Below are 24,797 nucleotides of genomic sequence, written 5' to 3'. Positions count from 1 at the left end.
CTGGTTGGAATTGGGGAGGGTTTTAAAAGCTGCTGAGGGGATAGGAGCCATGCTGGATTTGAGTAGAGTAGCTGAAAGCATTTATCAAAGTACTATGGTCAATTTCCAAGAAGGTTATCCTCAAAGTATCACAGAAAAGGCCCAGGTAGATCTCAAGGAAGGTGAGATAGCCTTCAATCTCATGTTCTCCCTTCTTGTGACTTCTGGAAATTATTTCATTATTATTGTTTTAATTAGTATTTTTTTCAATTTATTATTAATGCTCCTTATCTCTAGAGCTGTATCATTACCATAAACTCCATCCCAACCTCTCAAAATCCATTTAATGCAGCTCTTGGCAACCAAAGACCCAGCTTCTTGCCAAAGACTGCAGATTAAGCATTCGTTATGGGAGTTTGCCATTAGCTGTTCCCTCTGTTATGGGCACATGTGGTTACATGTCACAACACACATGGGATTCTGTATAATATATTTGCATTTCCAGGAGGCTCCAGGGATATTAAGTGGGGTTGGTAACACCTTACACTCCATCCCTCCAACCACTACTATCCAAGTGAGTTTGGGTGATGGCGTGGAAACTGGTTTACTAGGAAGCTGTTGTCCTCGGCTCCCCCTAGTTTCTTTTATGAATTGGACCTTTATTGGTATACAAGTACTCTAGAACTTGCATCATATCATATGTCTTTCATTTAAAAGACATCGAATGTTTTTCAGGAAATTTAGGGCTCTTAAGCACATATTTATAAACAGGCTGACAGAGCTCAGTGATATAACTAAGTTTATAACTAGTTTGTATATTTCAAGTCAGCAAAAGGAGTTGTTCTTGCTGCTGTGAAATTTTGAAAAACCAACGACCATTTCTCTTATCTTTTCCCGTATATATTAGACAAAATCAGACTTTCAGAATACCTGAAGGTAAGAAGGTACAGAAGGGGAGAGCATAGGATCGAAAGTCACCAACCCACTCAGGAGCGAGGGAATAACTGAACACCCGACATTCCGACAAGGGCTTGCCAGGAACCCGCTAGAAAGTGCCCGGGAAGCGCTTAACTGCGGCTCCTCCTCAAGCAAGGTCTGATTACTGCAGGGCACCCTAGCTGGAGCGTTTCCTTGGCTTTTTTTCTTTTGCTTCAAGTTTGGCCTCACAATGCTGAGGATGTCCTCCAGTCAGGACACAGCCTGACTTTCTCCTGAAGCGCAGTCCCCCAGTGCTTTTCTTTGACCGCACCCTCCTTGAGATTTAACAGTTTGCTGTTGGTGCTGGCGGGCACTGCCCTGGAGATAGTAACAATAATACAGCTGAAGCTGTTTAATCCCAGCGATAGTGTCAATCTGCCAGAACCTGAGTGCGCGCTCCAGGCCACGCCGCGCGCAGCACCACGTGAACCGAGTTTATGCCCGTCCTCGGGAGAACAGTCACGGTCGGGTCTTGGGCCCAGCAACTACGGCTGCTGCTCCTGGCCTGTTTACTGGGGTTCCGCCGGTCCGGTCCGATCTAGGTGCTTAGGGCCGACCCCCCCTTTAGGGCAACGCTAAGGAGCAGCTCTGGGGTGCGCAGTGCTCCGTGCTTGTTCCTCCCTGGCTGAGGCCTGGTTGGGCCTTGGAAAAGGTCTCACCACTGAGGCGTGGGGCAGCCAAAACCCCAGACGAGGGTGGAAAATCCCAAACCTATCCCAATGCCCGCCCGAGCTGGGCTTGGCCTCGCCATCCCCAGTGTCGGGGTAGGCTGGCGGTGCTCAAAGCCGCGGCGTAATTGCCAGGCTGGAGCGGGGAAACGCGACGGCCACCGCGAGGGCCAGCGCTGAGAAAGGCCGTATCAGGAGGCATAAGCAGAGGCCTCCCTGGTCCACCACTTGTGGGGTTTGTTCACCAGATTTGCTAGCATAAGGAGCCTGTTGCAAATGGCTATCTTTTCGTACCCAGGCCACTGAACACATTTCTCTCCGATGCCGCGGGCTTCTCAGGAGCCCGGAGTGGGGCCTCAAGTCACACAGAGGGGCTTTCAACCCGGGAGCGCTGTCTCGCCCGCCCCACCGTCCCCTCCGGCGGAAATGGAGGCCCTGGACCTGCCCGCGCCCAGCTTCGCGCGCGCACCGCTCGCTCCCCGCACGCGCGTCTCGGAGTAAATCCACCGCAACTCTCTACAAGTAAACGTAATGTTTAAAAAAAAAAAACACGCTGAAGGCCTTCCTCCTCTTCTTCACAAACCCCTTTGTGTATCGAGTCTCCCTCTGGCCTAGACTAAAAGCCCTTTAGAGGCACTTGTCCTAACGAGTTTTCTTACAATAATTTGGGTCTAATGATAAAATTGTGGAGCAAAGGGAGAAGTGGGGAGATAGGCTGACATTGGCATAATCGTTTCGATGCCTCTTGCTCAGCCTCCGTCTCCCACGCATTGGCCCCGCGTCCACACGCCGCTGCGTTCCAGAGCGAAAGGAAAGGCCACGGCCTCGCAGAGCGCCCAGAGCCCGGACGCCGGGCCCCGCCCGGCTAGGAGAAGAGGCCCCTCCACCAGGGCCGCTCCGATTAATAGCTGCCAATGCATCCGGTTTCTTGGGCTTCGGATTAATGTGGATCTCACGTAAACGATTTGCGGATGAAATAAAAGCCCTTTAGAGCAATACTTCCTTTCAAGTTCTTGAGACGCCTCTAAGTCTTTCTGGTAGTGAGTGGCCGGCGTGGGGGCGGGGTGGGGACAGGGTGCGGGGCGGGCGGCCCGGGAAGGCGCGGAGAGCGGAGAGTTAACTGCTCTGCGATCTCACCAAGCTCTTCCGAAATGCCAGTCCACTGTCGCGGCGGCAGTGTTTCTGGGTGTCGGGGCCTCGTCTCTCCTGGCATTTGTCTGAAATGGAGCTGTCTGTCTGTCTAACCTAGGCCTGGACGCGCCCTGCCCGGGTAAGTGGGGAAGGTGGGGGCAGGGTGGGGGCGGAGGGGGACCCGGGGTGGAGTTAGTCGCCTGCCTATTTTCATATTCATTAGAACTGGGAGGTTGCCCGAGGAGCCCAGCTGAGTTTCAAGATATAAAAGCAACTTTGGGTGCCCTCGTAGCAACCGGGACGCCTTAAAGGGCTCGGAGCCGGGCAGCGGCCGGCGCCCGCCCAGCGCTCGCTCTCCCTTCCCTCCTCTCGGGCCCTCCCTCCTCCCGCCGCCCGTCCCCTCCCCCAGCGCTCTCCAGCCTCCGCGCCCCGGGAGCTCCTCGACAGCCTTGCAGGATTATGGAGTTTCTCAGCGAGAAGTTTGCCCTCAAGAGCCCGCCAAGTAAAAACAGTGACTTTTACTTGGGCGCAGGAGGCGCGTTGGAGCACGTTATGGAGACGCTGGACAATGAGTCCTTTTACAGCAAAGCGTCTGCAGGCAAATGCGTGCAGGCCTTCGGGCCCCTGCCCCGCGCCGAGCATCACGTGCGCCTGGAGAGGACCTCGCCCTGTCGGGACAGCGGTGGTGAGTCGCCTGCGCTCGAGTCCGGGCAGCCCTGCGGCAAACCCGCAGTGCGGGACCCGTCGGGACAGGCGGGGAGGGAGAAAGGGAGAAAGCGGGGAGCGGGAGGGCCGGAGGCCGGAGGAAGGCGGCGGAACGGCCTGCGCTTTAGGAAGCGGTGTCGCCGCTGCAGCGGACCTTTGCGGGTCAAAGAAAGGCTCCGGCCGCGGGTTCCCTCCGCGCGATTCTCCTTTGGCTATTGGGTCTTGTCCCCAACGGGTCCCGGAGTCTCTCTGTCCTGGACTCGGGGGTAAACGTATACGGCGGTAAATGGAGCGAAATTGAATGGAGGCAGATCGCTTCCTCTGCGAGCTCGCCGCGCAGTCCGGGCGGGAGGAGCTGAAATCCATCACAGCTCGTTAGAGTGCGTCCCTGTCCTCACGAATAAAAAAAATCTTTGGGCTCCTTTAGGTGAAAAACAAACGAACAAAAAACCCAAAACCTTTTTTTTATTTAACAAGACATGGTGATAGTTTTCACCGTGAAGTTGGAGGATTGCTAGATTATAAATTTGGGTGAATTTGCGATTTCTGCTTTTTTGTGTTTGTAGGACAGCGTGAGTTAAATTTTAGTTCACTACCAAATCACTTTAAAAGGAGTCCGCATATAATCATTCACTCCCAGATTCTGCGTTGTCTATTTTTCCGATTCCACATTAAAGGTCACCTAGGAAGCCTTCGAAATGCTTCTGAATGAAAACTTCAACTTTGAATGCCCAAGTATCTCAAAGTCAAAATGTTATCAAAACAAACCATCTATCTTTTCTATCTTGTAACTCAATACAAACCTATTATTTCAGATCGCGACAGCTACAGTACGTTTACAATTCCAAGAGAACTTTTCCTTATCATTGTATATATTCCACAGTTAAGCTGTAAGGAGCGGGTTGCTTTAAAATAACAAACGAATTAAGTGTGAAATATTTACAACAAACCTCCCACCCCCTATTTTAATGGAGATTCAAAATCTGGCAAGACTCTGGCTTGTAAAAACTCATTTTCTAAATACTTTGTGTACAAGCTTTAAAAAAAATTCATATCTTACTTATTTTATTCAATGTTGCAGGTTACTTTTGCCCTGTAAAAGTAAACCAAAAATAAAGGCGCAAATGATAGAGAATCATCAGTTAGATCGTTTCATTTAGTTAGAAAGACGCGAACAATTAATTTTTATTATTCATACATTAAATTTGTGATTTTCTGGCTGTTCTTTAGACTTCAGTATCTGTATTTGTGAAATTCTTACGGACGTGCATAAAGTTATTTGAATTGACAGGACTTTCTTTAATGGTCCAGCGATGTCCTGTGTTGACTGCTGGCTGGACCCAATTGTAATACTTTATTTTAAATAGTCGGGAATCCAAATAAAGGAAGAGAAATAGATGATTTTTTTATACTTCATCAACTTTTAAACGAATACCACACTATTTAGGTAAATTTTCACAAAGAAGTATTAAGTAAGATGAACATAGGTAGGAGTCTACTTAATTTAGGAAAGATTCTGTCTTTCTCCTGAGGTGCCCTTAGCCTCTCCGCTGCTTCCCCTCCCCCATCCCTAATTGCCGAAGTTCCCCCTTTAACTTTGCCCACGGAGACAAAACCGCACTGTTAATCAGTCATGGCTCTTCTTTTTATTTAGTTAAACATCACATCTTCCTTGGCATGAAAGCTATTAGGAATGTTTTTTTAAAATTTTATATATTAACAAATTATAGTTGTGTATATTTATGGGGTACAAAGTAATGTTATGACTTTTTAATACAAAGTAGAATGATTAAATCAACCTAATTAACCCAGCCATCACCTCAAATATTTGACATTTTTTGTGATGAGAACATTTGAGATTTACTCTCTTAGTGACATTGAAATTCACAGTACTTAATTATTAGCTGTTTAAGTTATATAAGCATTAAAGTCTAATACATGTGTATCACAATTAAAACAGCTGTAAAATATGTTACGGGGAATAATTTAAAAACAGAAACAAATCAAAAAAGTATGAACATCCATTGGAAATTATTGTTCTGGCTGAATTGAGTTAACAAATGCCTCCCATTTGATTGTGTGCATCCATTGTATTTGTGTGTGGGGGGGTATTATATGATATATCATATAATTTTTTTTGTTTTTATATCATACTGCAAGCATGCAGTCAAATCTGAAGGAAATTATTGAAATTAAAACATCCATTAGCAGATTTCCAAACGCCATCCTATATAATATTTTAAAAGATGTTTTAATTTCTGTGCATTAGCAGAGGGAAAAATAAAGCTTTCTGTCTGAAAACTTATTTCAGAAGTTAAGCAGAAATATGAAATATTTAAGAAAGAGCTACAAGGTGAGTTTTTAAGGTAAAAAAAGTTTACTTAAGTCTTATTTTTTCTATAGAAAGCACTTCCAGAAATTGATATGAAATTCATTTCTTTAATTTAGTAGATCACTTTTTGGAAAAAAAGGCAAATGCCAACATAAATATATAGGTGAAATAATCAAAATGTTGTGGAAACGATGCCACATCTTAAATCTGTAGTCAATAGGTTTTGGGTGGAGGGGGATGATAACTTTTGGATATTGGCATACAGGTATTTAAAATTGAAGTGTCTTTTCTGAGCCATTTAAGTAGCTTAATTTTGTCTGTTGTGAATAAATATATGACTTATAGTAAGTTAGCTTCACTTTCAAAAATCAGGGACACTTAGTTTTTTTTAAGTCTAGAGCATCTTTTAATTTGACTACATTAATTTGATTATAAATTATGTGCAGAAACATTACTTTAACCCTGTAAAATAGAGCTGTGAATTTTGGCAAATTATATCAGTTCTGGGTGCAGATTTTAAAATGGTTTTTAAACCTGTCCCACAGTGAATTAATAATTGTATATAATGTGATGATTGACTTAAAACTAGCACAATAAATCATTACCAGACTGATTTCCTGATGCTCTAAATTACTTCTACTTAATTCTTTCATCGAGATGTATTTCACAATCCTGAGAACTGTCATTTATTTCCCTCTGGTTACAGTGAACTATGGGATCACTAAAGTAGAAGGACAAGCCCTTCACACGGAACTGAATAGAGCTATGGACAACTGCAACAGTCTTCGAATGTCCCCCGTAAAAGGGATGCAAGAGAAGGGAGAACTGGATGAACTTGGGGATAAATGTGACAGTAATGTATCCAGCAGTAAGAAGCGGAGACATCGAACCACCTTCACCAGTTTGCAGCTAGAAGAGCTGGAGAAGGTCTTTCAGAAAACCCATTACCCGGATGTCTATGTCAGAGAACAGCTTGCTCTGAGAACAGAGCTCACTGAGGCCAGGGTCCAGGTAGGAGCCAAATGGAGGCCTTAAGGGGTGGGATTGGAAGAGGAATAGCGTTAGAATAATTGAATATATGCATTTTTTCCACAAAGAAACAAAGTGATTCGCCAGCTAAAGATATAGAGCAGTGTAACATACATGCATGTAGATCCACTAAAATTCCTTTATTCCTTGCAAAGGATTTAACAACTCACACAAAACATAAAACAAAATGACACCTGAATTATCACATAGACATAAAAATTAACAATCATTTAAAAAGAACAGAATATAACATATCTCTGATTGTAAAAAGCATTTTTTAAAGGGCAAAAAACAAAATTATGGGTATTCATTTAGTAATTGATATATTTGATTTTGTTTTTCTGTTTTATCAGTCATTGAGGTTCTTTTTAGGTTATATACCTCGTATTTGTAAGTTATTTGTATAATAGTTCATAGATCTATAATTTTAAAATAAATGTATTTCATTATATTTTATAATGAAACAATCCCATCAACTCCCAATTGTTATATATTCTACAAAATATCTTCACTATGCATGATTTAAAAAAATCAAATAGCTCATTTACAATTTCCTAGCCCCAGTAGTTGTCAATATGCGCTATTCCATTGAAATTTTTAAAATCTAGATAGATTATATAGTTTTTGCAAAGGCAATAGAAATAAGGAGCTTAAAATAACTTTTTTGTGTTACTCAATTTTATTTACACATATATTCAAATTAGGAAGTTGGATCATTCAATATACTTAAATTTTTTAATAATTTGAAAAACAAAAATCATACCAGGTAAAATTTTACATTTTAGGAGTATTTTATTTTGACTACAATTAGATATTCTTAAACTATATCTTATCAGTTCCCAAGTAATGAGTTTAAAATGCAACACTAATTCAAGAGAATGGTCTTTTTCCTTTGTGTGTGTTTTCAATACTCTAGGAAAATATTGAATTTTGCCATTCCCATAAACCATTAGAATGGAGAAATGAACAGAATAATGAAAAATTTTGCTCTGAGTGGAGTAATAGTATTCCTTCTTAAGATTAAGCTATTGTGAGGCCCTTACATCATTAAAGACAACATCTGGTGGTGCAGGGATAACAAGCAGCAGATTTTTACTTGGGTTTGTGGAAGCAAATAGTTACTTTATCTTAGTTCAGGAAGTAAATATGTAGAAAGTTGATGCTAACGAAGAATTTTAGAATTGTCAAATATTAACACCAGTCCCACATGTGTGGTGTTTTTTTGGTCTGTATCTATTTAAATTAGTTATACTTGTAACCATAGAAAAATAAGTTTACACACAGAGTGATCAGCTGTGTGCAATCCATGTTTTTCCCTTAACATTTCGTCAAGTTCTGATTAATTTTTGTCTAAGAACATGCAGAGAGAGCCAACCTGAACCTAATTTACTAAGGTTGTTCTCTTTCCTGCTTTTCACATGAGAGTGGTAATTGGCACTCATTTTAAGGAGATTGTCAAGGTCTTTTTGTCATTGAAAAAAAAACTCTCATTATTAAATTCTATTAGTATGTGCCTGGTCTGTGGAGACAGCAAAAAAAGCATGATTTGTTTTGTTTTGTTTGGTTGTTGTCTTGAGCCCTGGGTGTAATGGATAATATATATTTACTGGAATTGTACAAAAACCATAATGAACAGGTAGCTCTCTTTGCCTTATTTTAGTTGCTGAAAACGCTTCTAAGTGCCATGTTGCCATAATTGTGAAGGTAAAGATACAGAAGATTAGAACTGAGTATGAAAAAGAGTAAAAATTTCAAGTAAATTTTAATGAAAGGCTTTTTACAACTTGCATCTTTATATTTTATTTCTAGCTTCTTTCCTAAATACTTTATATTCCAAACATAATTGTATAAGGAGACTAAAGAGACTCCCAAAAGCTGCTCATATAATGTTCACTAAACAATATCAAAATATACATATTGAATATAATTTTATGTATCTCCCTCTAATACAGTAAAATATTAAAATGAAGATTTTGGAGTGCTACAAGTATGTATTAATGAATATTTAACCCTCTGAGGAAGATGGTTCTTATGATAAATATTTCTAATAGATAATTAGAGAAATTGTGGAAGACAGCTTAGTGACCCGGTAGTGGCCACATTAACTTGTAGACTTTCTTGATACTTGCTTCTATCTGCCCTGTTTCTATCATTACTTATGTTACCTGTGTTTTAAATTAGAGAAATGATTGTGAAAATACCTAAGCATTTTCCATAAGGGAAAATAAATAAGTAGCATAATGTATGTAATAAGCACATTTATGTATTTTGAAACCACATTTCAGCTTTAGATGATTCTATTTTGCCTATCTTTATCTTGTTTAATATAATATGCAATATTATTTTTTTCTGTTTCTAAATAATCATGATATTCCCACTGCTGCCCATATGTCTTAAATATAGTCTTTACGTTTAAATTTTTGTAAAATTATCTTACAAGATTATAAGCATGAGTACAACCCAGATGAGTCTTCACTTTGTGACACGTTTTAAATATAATTTTTTTAATAGACACATATATTAAATTGGTTACAGATTGGCTGGGTTAGTGTCTAGCATAAATGTCTCAAGACTTGAAGCATTCTGTTAGAGGAGGATTATCCGTGATTATGTGGGGATACAAGGAGTCTTCAAGATCACATAATCTAATTCCTTTTTATTTTCCATAAATGTAAAAACAGAGGCTCAGACATATCAAATAAGTTTGCCGAAAATCTCCTGGCTCTTTCTGTTAAATTATATTGCCTCATGGACATATCACTTATCAGAATACAAGAGAAAGTAAATTTGTGGATCCTTTTCTGACATAAAGAAATTCCTTTATTAGTAATTTTGTTGACCTCATTTACTTTTCTGGTTTGAAGTCTTTTAACCTCGTATTTGCTTTATCAATTATTTCTTAACAAAAATTTCACTTTTTTAAAAAAAAATTAGGTCTGGTTTCAAAATCGAAGGGCCAAGTGGAGGAAAAGGGAACGTTATGGTCAAATACAACAAGCTAAAAGCCATTTTGCTGCCACCTATGATATATCAGTTTTGCCAAGGACTGACAGCTACCCACAGGTATGGTAAACTACACAGACTACTGATCAAGAAAAGTAGATGTTATTTGTATATTCTTAAAATGGTTAGCATAGGCTTTATGAATATTTAATATAATAATCAAGGATGAAACTTTAACCTACAGAAGACTTTTTCCATGTTTGATAAATTTTTATTTTACTAAATTATTTATTTTCTTACTGTTTTCTTTTTGTCATTCATTTAAAAATATTTCAGGGTCTTATCCTTTTGAATTTTGTTGTACATTGCAACAAATGAAATAGCATCATTTACTGATACAAGTCTTTTAATTATTCAGACTATCTTCCTTTGTTAACTTTTAAAAATACTGTAAATAAAGGATTGCCTGGCATGCAATCTCTGTTTTTATGAACTATACTAAAACCTGGTGTCAGATGTGGCTTATTAAGCTCTCAGTTCCACTTAAAAGTATCTCTCTTCTCCTCTGCTGTCTTTTCGGATTTGAAGTTGCTCATTGCTTCAAGGGCACATTTGGTCCTTTATGACTTAAAACAGAGAATTAGTACTAGACATGATATTAAAAATCATGTATACGAAACATTTCCCTTTATAATGAAAACTCTCTAACCTCATTTCAAAAAGTGTTAGAAATTCTTTCTTCTCATTTTTCCTTTTTCATTTAGAGTATCTATTTTTTCTCTTTCATACTTTGTAATATATATAAATAAAATGTGTTTTGTCTTTCTAATTTATATTGTATTGCTTTTTCCTATCATTACTAAATAATGACATTCAGAACTGTATTTGATACATGAAGAAATAAGCCATGCATTATTTTGTTCTTTGTTATTAATGATATGCATTGCTAGAGACCACTGTGAAAACACATATGAAACACATATGCTGGGGGAATACCTTGATAGTTCGGTAACTAGATCATCTCAACCTCAAACTTAAGAGTATTCATCTCTTTCAAACGGTAAAGGAGTGTGAGTGTAAATTCAGTCCTTTCATATTGTTCTTTTCTTTATGTTCTTATGCCTTTTGGGAACTTCACTCCTCCAGATTAATCTGCCAAATTTATTAATGTAATATTATATGCTAAAAAGATTACATTGTTGAACTGCTTCATTTTAGAAGTTATGAAAGCAGGCTCAGTTGCCTGAAGGAATTGGTTCGTGATCATACATGTGGTTCCTTACAGGGCTGTCTACAAAGGTCTGCAACAGCTAAGCCTTTTTCCCCAGGGATTTCCTAGAAGACCAATGTTATATATACCTTTTGAATAAATGCCCCATACCTGTCTGTCATCAGAAGAATCTTGTTTCTCTTCTACCTTACGTATGTTACCTTATGTTTTTTCCTATTTAAACGCATGAATATACTTGGTAACTTATCATCACAGGGCTGGTGGAATTTTGTTCACCAGATATTTTAAATGCTTTAGTTGAGCTCTAAACAAAATTCTGCAAGAATGTGTACCCTCTAGGCTACAAGTGCTATGAGCACAGGGACTGCAGTATCTTAATAGTTGTTAATACGACTGTAACCCCTACTATATGTCCAGCACTGTTCTAAACAGGTTACATATATTATCTCATTTAATCCTCACAACAATCTTATGTGGTAGGTGTTATTAATTATCTCCATTTCTCATATGAGGAAACTGAGGGACAGAGAGGTGAAATATTTACTCATTTTCACTAGTGGTGAAGCCTGGATTTGAATGTAGGCAATTTGGCTCCCACGTGAGAAATCTTAACTCTTACAATAGACTGTCTCTCCAGATGAATATATTTAAATAATTGCATGATTAATAAATCAGTACCAAAGGAGCATAAGGATTAAGTTGCATTATTTACAGCTTAGTTCAGGGGAGCAGGAATATGTACACACAACCAGTGAAATAATAATAAAAATAGAGATAGAATATACTTTATATTATTTTGAACTACTTAACTGTGTTGACTTTAGATATAATAAAGTAACAAATTATGAACATTTTTCAAACGGACTTTAAACAATCTTACAAAGTTTATCCCACAACACATGGCTATGATGTATTTTTTTTGCATCAAATTCTTTCAATCTTCATTCCTTTCGTTTTAAACCCCACTTTTGTCTGTTTTTCACTTCTCTGTCCCTGGCTATTGGTTGCTCTATCTTTGACTACTCTTTCTCCTTTAATATAGAGTAAATAAAGCATTCAGAATAGGGACTGGTGCCAATTAAAATCTGTATAAAGACTTAATGTGGCTTAGTATCCCCTAACCAGCCATCCTTTTTTTCTAGGATTATCTTGCCATTGTATTATTGTTCCTCAAAGCTTTAAATATTATCAATATTATCAAAATCAGGTAACCTAGGCACTAAATCAGAAAAGAAAATGGTGCATCAAATTATACATTTGATATCTTCTTCACTCCAACAAAAGATCAATTAAAAATTTCCCACCACAAATCATAGAATTTTTATTTACTAATTCTCCCTGTGGCTTCTCCATATTTTGTATACATTGGTTATACCACCTCATAATTTAAGTATGGGAACTCAGAGAACATATATCGAAATTATTTTGACAGTGTAATTCATGAATAATAATAAAAAAAACTATAAAACACATAGTACTTTTCTGTACTGGCAAGTCATTTAATGTTTTGTTGTCAGAAATTCTGAAATCAAGTTTCTCCAGCTCCCCACTGTTGGTATTAGATAAAGCCAGGGAAGATTTTATTTTAGCTTAAAAATATGCGGTAGACTTTTTTCATTTCTTTAAAAAAAATTATGAGGCCAAGACCATGTCTCCTGAGATTTAGCCTGAAGGAAACTTTCTTTTTATCATGTCTTAAAAATAGAAACTTATAATGGGAGGAATAGGAACAGAAATAAAATCCAACAACTAAATGCAATAATACATTGAATTGGATTACTGTTACAAATTACAGAAAAAAATTATTAACTATAGAACAGTTGGAAACTAGAAAATGTTGGTAGCAGGACAAATAATTAACAATTTGTCAGGAAAGCAAAAACACATAAAAATACATGAAAAACAGAGATGGTTTAGAAAACGATCTCCTAAATCTTGCTCATTGTGGATAATCATCTTACCTGGCATAAAGGTATCTCTATATAACGTATAATATGTTAATTTATGAATAGTAATGAGTACTTTCTGAAATGTTCTAATAAATATGGTCTTTCAACTGGTCTTCATTACACTGTAGTAACAACAGCTGTAACACTAAAAATAATAACTAATATTTGGAGGCATATTTAAAGCTAGACACTGTTCTTCCTTCTTATAACTATTAACTCATTTCATTGGAGCCCAAGTTTTCTTAGTTCAGGAGCCCACAGCTTTTTAGGTAACATTATCTCCTTTATCTCCTTTGTTCATCACTGAGCAATGAAATAATACAATTTTGATCCTAAAACATCACATCACTTTGGAAAGCAAAAATGCTTCCATTTTTAATATTTATAAATAATTATATAAAACATTTGAAAAGCATAAATACCTCATAGATTGTTTTAAGATACTGTTTTTCTTAAGCTTACTCATATTTGCTAGCAAACACAAGTAAAGAAAGTGAGAGATGTAATGTTCATAGTAATATACTTCAAGGTAGTATATTTTGATGTACTGAAAATAGTATCTTTTTTTAAAAGTCCTTTATTTTGGCCCAAAATATCAGTTACCATTTGGCAGTGGTATGCTAAATACTATGATTAAATTTAAACTATTCCATGTTCTTTAAGATGTGACATTTTTAAAAACAGTTTCATTGCTTGTGCTGAATCTTTCCTCTATCTTGAATTCCCCTCCGTCACCTAAACCATGTTTCCTCCATAAAGCCTCTGAAATCTGCCCTCCGTGGGCACATCACTTTCTCACTGACATGGTGCTGGGCTGCATAAGAGGTCTGACTCTCTGTTTACAATGTAAAATATTTAAAAAGCTGCTCCATTTCTTAGTCACCTTTATATCACCACAATATTCAGCTAATTACATAGACATCGAATAGATGTGAATAAAAGTACTGGTTTGTTTCAATATGTGTTCAGTAGTACATTATAAAGCAAAAAAAACATAATTACTTTTCAGTACAATAGCTGGTTTCTGAATCTCTGTCATCAACCAATTTTGTAGTCTTAAGCAATTAATTTTTTCTCAATTTCCTTCTCTGTTAGAATAGAAAAATTTTACAGACCCCTTTCAGCTTAATATTTTTTCTTCCAAAGTTATTTCCATTTCAGTAACAAATATATGCCGTGAACTATTTAGGCATTGGGGATATATGAACGATCAAGACAAAATCCCATGCTTTGTAGAGAGATTACAAACTAGGTGATATTTGTACTAAATTCTAAAAATACTTCTTGGTGCAAACTAGACCCAACAAACCAAGTAATTCTGTCCTTGAAATTAAAAAGCAAGCAAGGATCTGTTGATATTAGATACAAAGTTGTTTATTATTTGGCAAAACCAATGCATTTTAAAAGTAATTATTTTAGTGAATAAAATATTTTAAGGTATAAGTATTTTCTGCAGCATTATAGCCATCCTTTATTTCTTACAAGGAACATTATTTTCGTGTTCTTAGGTTTGGTTTGGAGTCCATGAGCATTAACTTTATCATGTACTAAATAGGTTACTTTGGGTAAATACCTTAACTTCCTGATCTTCAGATTCTTTATTTATGAAATGGAGATATTGTTGGTGCTAGTGTTGGTGATGTTGATAGTGTAGATGATAGGGTAGATGATGATGATGGTGGTGGTGGTTGTGGTTTTCTGCTTTTGTGGGATTAAATTGATTTCTAAAAAGGAAAGCCCCATGTTTCTATATATGGAGTTAAATCCTGGAATTCGGATAGAGCCAGGGACCGTGGGATTCACAGTCAGGGAGTCATGGATTCAGATTCTGGCTTGCTGACCTTTGGCTAATGAATTAACCTCTAGGAACATTTCTCCTCATTTGTAAAATAGGGATAAAAGTTCGTATGATGTTTGTGAATGTTAAAATGGTTTATGTAAAGTACTTAGGACATTCCCTAGTACATAATGTGTGCTCAGCAAACAGTAGGAATTCTATTATATACCCTTTAGTCATTATTAATTTTGTTCTAAAGTACCTTCTTCCCTAGGTGGCTACATGGTTTACAAGTACTCTTATAATGTAGCAGTTAAGCTAATCCAATCTGTAAGTAAATTTACTATTTAGGGATCTAAGAAAAGATCAAATTCAGTTAAATATACTTTCCTCTTTAAATTAGGACAAAATATGGCAGCTTTAGGAAAGTTTGAGTACATTTTCAATTCACCAGAATTATTTTCTCCCAAAGAAAATATTTTCATTAAAAATTACAGTAAAAGGGTTGAAGTTTTTTCCCACAAAATTTTGAGTGAGGTTTTACTTAGTATCCTATAGTGAGAACGATCACTAAATCTATGTTTACCAAATGTACAAAGGGACCCACACAGTATCTTACTTTCTGTTGTTTCATTGATGACTTTACAAAAAAACTTGGCGTTTGAACATACCAAGAGGTAAATTCAAGTTATAGGTAATCTATGGTCATTTGCATAATTTAAAGCATGGATTAAAGCTGTATAACATTTCTAGTTTAACAAATTTTAATTCAACTATTGTAATTATACTGTTTTTAAAAATGAAATTCTAGTTTTTATATAATAGTGATTGTGAAGGTATTGTTCACCCTATCTTTATTTTATCACTAGTTGCTGCACTAATCTTGAAGTTTACCTTCGCTTAAGCTAAATAAGGAATATGGAACTTGTTTCCTTCAACCTCTAAGGTTTAACATTTTAAAGGCATCTGGAGCAATTTTAACCTTTGGGGAAAGTATCACATTTTTATTGTAATTATTTCTATTTTTTCCACAAATATTTGAAGCAAACAAATAACCAAAATCTTTTAAAAAATGTTAATAATATAGCTATAATGGTATATTATGTAATGAATATTTTTACCTCTGAGAAACAGCCAATGAGGTGGTCATATAATGATACAGTGAAACTTCTCTTATGAATGAAGGGACAAAAAATGTTGCCATAATTAGGACAACAAATCATATTGCTATTGCACAATTTGTCACTGGTTGTAAACACAAATATTTAAAGTCATAGTGTAAACAAATATTTAAAGTCATAGGAGAAATATAATGATGGTTTGTCTCACTAAATATAGTTTTTACAATAGATAAAGCTGCTGATTTAATTAAATCTATAGAATTTATGTAAATATGTGTAAAGTATTTAATATATGTGTGTATATATATTAAAAATAAGTTATGTGTAGCATGAGACAAATTTCATCAGTATCTATTAGGTGGAACGTGCACAGTGAATATTTTTGTTAATTTTTATTCTGTTGAAATATTTAATTTTTAATTAAAATTTTTATTTTGTTGAAATACAAAAACTTTAAAGAGACAAAGACTATCATCCAAAAAAAGTGAAGTGCATTCATGTTTAGATTATGAAAATAATTAGCTTATTTTTTTAAAAACGTAATGTTCTGATTTGATTGTACATAGTAACAGCTTTTTTTTTTTTTTTTGGCTTTTAATAAGTGACCACTGTAAAATCATTGAATTTAACTGAATTGGACATAAGGTTTTTTATTTTATGAGGAAAGTAAACCAATAATTCTAATAGGTTACCAAAATAAATAAGACAAAAGTAAAAATAAATTTTTGCAGAGTACCAATGTTAGCTTATACATATAAAAACTATCTTACAAGAGAATAGAGAAGAATGAAGCAGGAAATTAAGCCGTCGAAGCCTGGAAGTCTATGAAAATAAATCTATGATTTAAAATGTGCAGTTTACACTGTTATTGTTAGTGTGAACTTTATGATACACTGTAATCCAGAATTATATGCATGCCATATTTATTAAGTCCCATATTTCTATGGGTTTTATTTTTTATTTGAAATCAGGGACATTAAACAGGTAAATTTTTGTACAAACTTATGGTTGATTTTAAAATCACAAAAGTAAAATTTCAACTTTGTAGTTAATACAGATAGAAGATGAGTAAAATCAGTAGCTTTACTCAGGTTTTTAAGAATAAACTCAAAGCTCATATGTGACTCCAATTGGGAATCTCTAAGATAAAAAATATTCTGTGCAAATTAAAGTATTTGCATATTTGATTTATAAGTTATTTATGTATGAGGAAAAATGTAATTTACAAATGTACTTTATCTTTGTTATAATTGCGAATTTTGTTTTAATCGGGCAGTTGTGTCACTAAAAATGAATCAGACACTAGTGAACCATCAACAGCTGTCATGCATGTATTAAAATACATGAAAAATAATGCAACAAATGTTTGGAAAACATATCCTATGATCATTGTTGCTTGATAATAATAAATAAGATATCAAACCTAGGTGCTGTTATTTTAGTCCCTCTTTAAATTGGTTGATTTGAAATGTTTCATTTTAAAGTATATACGATAAGATTTCCCATAAACCTTATTTTTAACAGTCACAATTACTATAAAATTTAAGAATACAGCCAGCACTAAAGAAAAAAAACTGTCCTTAACGTTCTTGTATCTTAGACTTGGAGCATCTTTCAGATATTATTGGAATAATAAAAAATTTAAATACATTTATATAATGTTATTCTTAAAATTTCCAGACATTAACATTTCCTATGAAACATAGCGTTTTTAATTTTTGTACTCACAGGAAATAGACACTTTTATTTTTCTGTTAAGCAGTTTTCTTCTTAGATTATCAGTCTCATATGAGTGTTTCATTTAATAGTGATTTGTTTAAAGGCACTCTTATTTGTTCTAAATCCTTGTATACATTTTTAAAATGGAATTTTATTAAAAAATCAAAGTGGCAGTCAATAGTATATGATATTTTTCTGATGAATAAATAATTTCTAATCACTTTAGTTTTATAATACTATATATTGAAAAAATATACTTTTGGAACTTTTGAAATATAAATTGATTCCTAAAATCTTAATATTTTATGTGGCATCTTAAGTTTATTTTGGTGAAAATTAGACCTAATGAGTAGGTGCTGATGAAAAGGCACCCTCACTTTTATTTAGGTAATACCTAAAACATACTCAGATTGATTTTTTTCACTGCCTAATTAATTCAAGTTGGATTTTTTTTTTCAAGTAGCAAAATCTCAGTGTGTGTTCATAACTCGTAGCAAATTCAATATTTAGAGATACACTTTTACTCTTTCTCCCTGACAGCAACTTACTGATGTAGTAACTAGAAAAGTTAATGGGATCCTAAAGTTAGCCAACAGCTAAAAATACCTGCAAGTTAGTAAGCATATGATTCTCATTAATATTTTGTTGCCCTAAATTTTAAAGGAAGGGACATGCTAGTGAAGTATGTAATGGTCTCTTAAAAAATATAACTGATTTTGTAGTAACTGATGTTTTCCTTTTAAAGAGATCATATAAAAAATCTGGTAAATTAAATTACATAGTGATAATGTGCTAATAAATTTGTATAGTAACTATTGAATAACATACAGAAAAGTCAATAAATGTAAACATTCTGTCAAAGAGGAAAAACCGGAATCAACTTTTAGATTTTAATAAAGAAGGTATTGCTAAAACATCATCACAAGTACCTCTTTGTGAATCCCTGATCTCCGTCTTTTAAAGTACTTTTTAACTCCCACAGGGAAGTATGCGAGCATGCAATGTGAGGGTAGAATGTGCACATGGTATGTGTTTGTGTATGTGTTAATGAAAATAATTATTATAGATGTTGGTGGCAGGAGGTAGGAACAGTGTATATATAGAGGAGACAAAGGGTTAAACTTAGTAGAAAAATATTATTTAGTTATTTTGGAGATGCTTTAAAATTAAGGGAAGATTATTTTATATTTTCATGTTGTTCAGTATTTCTATTAAATTTGATAGGTTAGTATCTTCTAAGTAGCACTAACATTAGGATATAGAAGATAAAATGCTGCCATGAAACTATCTGATTTTCTTTTTTACATCACGTTACCTACAAGTAAAGCAAAAACTAACAAACTCACTTTTCTTTTAAAAGGTTTTTTTTTAAAAAAATGTATTAGAAATTACTGATAAAATCAGCAAATATATCAGAAACATAAACCAGATTTAAATATTAAAATCTACTTTGTAGTTTTATTTACAAAGAATATATCCATATGAAGTTTCTAAGGTAAGTGAGACATATAATTTCCTATTTGTAATTCACAGTATTACTTCAGTTTATCACAAATACATATCCACACTGAAGAACTGTTAATAGACATGTATATGTTTATATACATATGTATATGTTTACTCCTCTCCTTCCTCTCTGTTACTTTGAATTCCTTGGAAGAAAAATGAACTTTAAATGAATTGGGTTTCAGTTTGGAATTAATCAGAAAAAAAAAAAAAAAACAACTTTCCTCCAAAATCCTAAAGTTGTGGTACAATTGTTAACTTTTTATTTGGTTAGAAAAACATTAAGGGGCAAATGTTCAAAGTGGAGTGTAGTTAGTCAGCTGAACTTCCATTCATGCTAATGGGAGGCAGTTGGCTAAGTTCCCTGGACAATGCTTTGAACATACCCCCAGAATTTAAAAAAAAAAAAAAAAACGTTGCAAAGCACATTAAAACATGAAATATTTTTAGGTTCTCCACCCCTTTTAAACACAACAAAGAAAAAAAACATGTAAAGGCAAGCAGTCTTTTTCTTTTCTTTTAAACACATGCAAGAAGGATATGGGCATTATTTAATAATGTTTCTGGTTATAAAGCCCTTGAATATTGGAAAGTTAGAAGCCTACAAAAACACCCCCAAAATCATTTGATGCTGGGTACAGCCATTGTAGTATCTACGGAATAGTCCAAAAAAGAATGAATTCTTTCAGTTCAAAATTTAACAACAAATATAATTTTTCTTTTAAAGAGTCAGAGTGAGATTTTGATAAGCTTTTTGGTTGACAAAAAAATAATATACAGTTTTAGATAATGTGACTTACAGATTTCAGCACATAGCTTAAAAATGACCACCTAAATGCAAATAAATTGGTAGAGGGATGAAGGAGCAGAGTAAGCCCACCTTAACTGCAGTAGATTTAGTCAGCTATAAGCTCAAACAACTTTGTTGTTTAATCAAATATTGCCTTCAGATATTAACAGAAGTAGATGGTCTAGAACAAAGATGGTATCTGCCAGGTTTTCCCTACAGTGATCAGATGATATCTAGTGTATGATATTCTGTCATTGATGTTGATAAGGGTGAAGGGTGTTGACAACCTCAAACATATCCAGAGGAAAAAAATGTGACCAGAACAATAGAGTCTGGAATGGTTCAAGGGACTTCAGATGTTTACCTGGAATAAAAAGACTTGGGGATTGTGTCTCAGTTGCCTGATCACATTTTTAAGATTTCTACATGTAAGAGGGTGAGACTTATTTTGTGTCATTTTAAGGAACATAAATAGAAGCTGTAGGTAAAGGAAGATAACAGCTCACTTGCACAGGGCTCTCCAAAATAAAAAAGGAATGTTTTTAAACAGATGAGCTTCTTACTACAGGAAGTAAACCAAATTAAAGTGTATAAGAACTTTTCACATTTGGAAGGAATTTGGACACCAATAGTGTTTCCTAATTTCAGCTGATTTTCAGACTTGTACATGTGTGTATTATATTATTACCATTATTTTAATACAGATCCCTTGAGCCACACCCTATGTTAAATGAATCAGCGTCTCCAAGGAGATGCATCTATGATGGATAAAAAGTGCTTAGGTAAATTTAAAACTGCCTAGGTAAATACAGCCAGGAAGGTCTAGGAATGTAATTTTCATGATTTCTGTTAAGATTGTTGAGTATGGTGATTCTAGAGTTCAAATCATTGAACAAAATTTAGATATATTTGCATAAGTTGTCCATAAAATTTTGGTTACACCTGCAAGATGGATCAGTCCAGATTTTCTTTTTTTAGAGATTTGTCAATCACTTGATAAATTTTTATTAAGGACTTACCTTATACCATGTTGGCCCGAGGAGGAAGAAACAGTTATGAGCAATAATCATGGATTTTTCTTTCACAGAGTAGAGATTATGAACCCCCACTAAGTTGGGCTTATGAATAAATACATAAGCAATTTCAACTCATAAAACTAGTTATGTTATTACAACTCTACCATTAGAATTATGCAATTTGGAGTGAGGTTTTTCAGCTTTCTGTTCTATAGTTTTAGCTTCCTCAAAATAGGGATAGTAAAAGCACACAATGTTTAGTGTATTGAAACAATTAAAAGTGATCATAATGTGTTTAACATAATGCCTGGTACGTGGTAATTAATTGATAACCGTTAGCTAGCATGAGCGTGAGCTTGATCATCATCAAATGTTTAAATGTCCAGAGGGAGTTCTTCAGAGGAAGTCAGATCAAAATTTACCAGGGATTTTATCTTTTATAATTTGCATCTAAACTTTCAATGTGGGAACCAACAAGGTCCCTAAAGTCAAATGAAGATGTGTCAGAAATTTAAAAATGACAGACAGACAGGATGGGGGTGGGGAGAGGAAGTGACAGACATCATGGAAACAGGATATATCACTAAAAATCTGTGAGAGTATCTTTACCCATGGAAATAAATGACTGTCTTCAAAATACTTGGGTATCTTCTCAAGCCCAACTAAAATACTGCTATAATAATTTGCTTTACCAATCTGTTCTTCTCAGAAAACGTGTCTATATGTTAGCTCTTCTTTCATCAAAAGTAATGCATTTAACATACTTGATTGCGCCCAGATAAGTAGTTTTGATCAAGCTAAAATTATTTGCCTATATCATGGACTCTGGAGAATTTTTTTCAATTTGTAGGTAGATTAATGTTAATTATTTTAGGGAGAAGATGTTTTTTTAATTTACATTCATAGATTACCTTCCTTGCCCTTTACTTTCTCTTTTTTACCTAGTTGGTAAATATATTTTTGTGCATCTGGAATATGAGAGGATTATTTTAATAACAAATTCTAGCAACAGTATGTATAAATGGAGAAATCCTTTAACAAACAAAATGTAAATAATCTTTCTCCTTCACTGTCTTGTCCTTCGTTATTTTTTCAAAACTAAGCAAGCAAGTTCACTTTCATTTCTGAAAGCTCTTTTGTTGGACATGTGACTGTGGTTTTTGCCGTGTAGCACAGTGTTTGATTGATTGTCAGACGAAAATCACCCAGATTAAGTTAGAAGGGCTAGTTTGACAGAGTAATGACATTAACAGCCCTCTTGTTGGTTTGAGATACATAACTCAGCAATCACTGGTACCAATCATTATATTTTGGCCAAAGTGTAATACATAGAGTGAGCCAAAATTAAAATGGCATAGCTCTTGAGGATTTATGGATTAGTAAGATACGCAAATCGTGTATGTCTAGATATAGATATATAGATCTCTCTCCATCTCTCTGCCTCAGTCTCTCTTTTGCTCTCTCTCTCCCTCTCTATGTGCATGTGTGTACTTAACAAATTTAAAGAAGATTATGTGTATTTATAAAAGGAACTATGTTTTAAGACAACACAGATACAGCATCTTGCCAATCAGTGAAGCGCTACCTACGACTTGAAATTAGTTTTTAAGGTTTTCCTTTATATGGTTAATTGATCCTTTCTTGAGTTACAGAGTAACTGCTCTACCATTGTGACCTAGAAGATTTATTAACGTATTTTCTACTATTATTTGAAAATAAGTTGTCATAGAACGTAAGATGCAAGCATAGGTGTTGTAAGAGTGCATCAGAGGTTATATGTAGTAGCCAGGAATCTTTATGTAAAAATAAATATGGGAAAACATATGTGTTGTAATCACTGGTGATTCTGTTCTTATTATCATGACTTAAAAAGATAAGAAAGCTGCATATGAACATGTATATTGCTGCTGTATTCTAGTTCAGATGTTCAAATGTATCATAATAGTGTTGCAAAAAGCATACAATTTTATTACATCTTCAAAGGCTGCAACTCTGCATTGCTATGCCATGCAACATTTTCCTTTTTCATTTTCCCCAGTTCCTGCCGTTTGTCATGGTTTTCTCTGTGCTTCCCAGTAATGCATGTGATTACTGTTTTTTTCTTGTTTAAATAGCTTGTCTACTAAGATTGGAATACTTCCTATTTAAAACTCACATTATATAAATTCTACTTACTGTTTCTTTTACAGGCTAATGACTTTAGAGAAATTTGTGCTTGTTGGTAATATTGCATTGAATTATTTTCTGTAGAGATTTAATAATATTAAATGAAAACTTTTTAGATGCAAATGATAATGCAGCTTTTCCTCTTATATGTTATGTCTTTAATTATACTCATATGATATTTTTGCTAATATTTGCATATTTTTTATCTATGCTTCTATTATTTGGTAATGACCCATGTTTTAGAATCCTAAGTTTTTTTTACATGTCATATGTCTGTTTCAAATTCACTATATCATATATAAATCATAAAGTTTTAAATATGTATATATTTCTCACATTCTCAGAGCTATTTCTTCAAGACTGTAGGATACAAAAAGTACTGAGAGAGCCAGCATTTTGTAGAATGAGTTTGAACAAAAATACCTTTACAGAACAATCTATTATCAGCAATGGTTTCCAACAAAAACTGCCAGAGCAAGAGTCTGACTTAAGAAGTTTAAAAAAATGCATTTGTTTTATTTTGTTTAGAAATATGAACACTATCATTAAACTTAAGACCATATTTTAACAGCTCTTCTAAACATATGAATTGATCATTAATTATGACTAAATGTTCCAAATTCATTTAAAAATCATGACCATAAAAAGAATACTCAAGTAATTGACATGTTTGAACATATTTTATGTGGCCAAGCGTATGGGTTTCTGTGATGTATTACAGTATAACAAACTGGAAGAATCTCTCAGTTATTTCTCAGTCATTGTTTTATGTACTTGGAATGTATTTACAGACCACCCAATAGAGACAAACAATGAATAGTTCACCAAATTTAGTAAATATGACTTAACAAAAGTAAGAGAACAAAAATGAGAATGTGTAAATGTAATATTTGTTGTTTTATATATTCCAGATTCAGAACAATTTGTGGGCAGGAAATGCAAGTGGTGGTTCTGTGGTCACGTCATGCGTGTTACCACGTGACACTTCCTCCTGTATGACGCCTTATTCCCACTCACCTCGGACAGATTCCAGTTACACAGGGTTTTCCAACCACCAGAACCAGTTCAGCCACGTGCCCCTCAACAATTTTTTCACTGACTCTCTTCTTTCTGGGGCTACCAATGGACATGCATTTGAAACAAAGCCAGAGTTTGAAAGGAGGTCTTCCAGTATCGCAGTTCTGCGAATGAAAGCCAAGGAGCACACCGCCAATATTTCATGGGCCATGTAACATACAGTACTCTTTTATTTTTCTTTTAATAGCAAAGTAAAACATTCTTATTTTTCATATTTAAAGGATACCACAATAAGCTGCTGTGTGTGGAATTGCTAAAGGTCAAGATATTCAGTAAGACCAGCTTAAATGAATAGTTGTTATTTAACATTAAAATCTGAGAATGAACCTCTGAAAAGACGAAATAGGTTTACCATGCACCAGTCTCCACAAAACTCTGTTTTACTAGTAAGATTTTTTTTTCTATCGTACAAGTCAATGAAATATGATCATGCAACTTCTTAAAAGAATAAATGTATTAAACAAATTCCTCTGTTATAATTGATTTATGTTACTTCTGTATAACAAGAAATCCCTTGTAAAATAATACTTGATAAAGGAAGAAATGCACTGGGGAAAATGTCAAGATACCAAAGCTGTCAGGTAAATATTGAACCAGGGTGTTTTGGGGAGTTAACTGCCATTTCTGGCTCCAAGAAGCAATGGGCATATCCCTTGTTGCTGAGAATTTATTTTCAAGCC

The 24,797-nt window shown here is 34.9% G+C and overlaps 1 protein-coding gene across 1 annotated transcript; it reads left to right on the top strand.

Annotated features, from left to right (window-relative positions):
* The first annotated feature begins 3,067 nt into the window (after positions 1–3,067).
* ALX1 (ALX homeobox 1) lies at positions 3,068–24,582 on the top strand. Its single transcript, XM_045555218.1, has 4 exons — positions 3,068–3,441; positions 6,500–6,804; positions 9,757–9,885; positions 23,952–24,582. Exons 1-4 carry the CDS (start codon positions 3,216–3,218, stop codon positions 24,270–24,272), a joined length of 981 nt encoding a protein of 326 aa, XP_045411174.1. The 5' UTR covers positions 3,068–3,215; the 3' UTR covers positions 24,273–24,582.
* The last annotated feature ends 215 nt before the right edge of the window (positions 24,583–24,797 follow it).

This window comes from Lemur catta, chromosome 6 (genome assembly GCF_020740605.2).
Source record: "Lemur catta isolate mLemCat1 chromosome 6, mLemCat1.pri, whole genome shotgun sequence".
NCBI classification, from domain to species: Eukaryota; Metazoa; Chordata; class Mammalia; order Primates; family Lemuridae; genus Lemur; species Lemur catta.
Note: the sequence above shows the minus strand (reverse complement) of the source record. Positions and strands in the feature narration are given on the sequence as shown.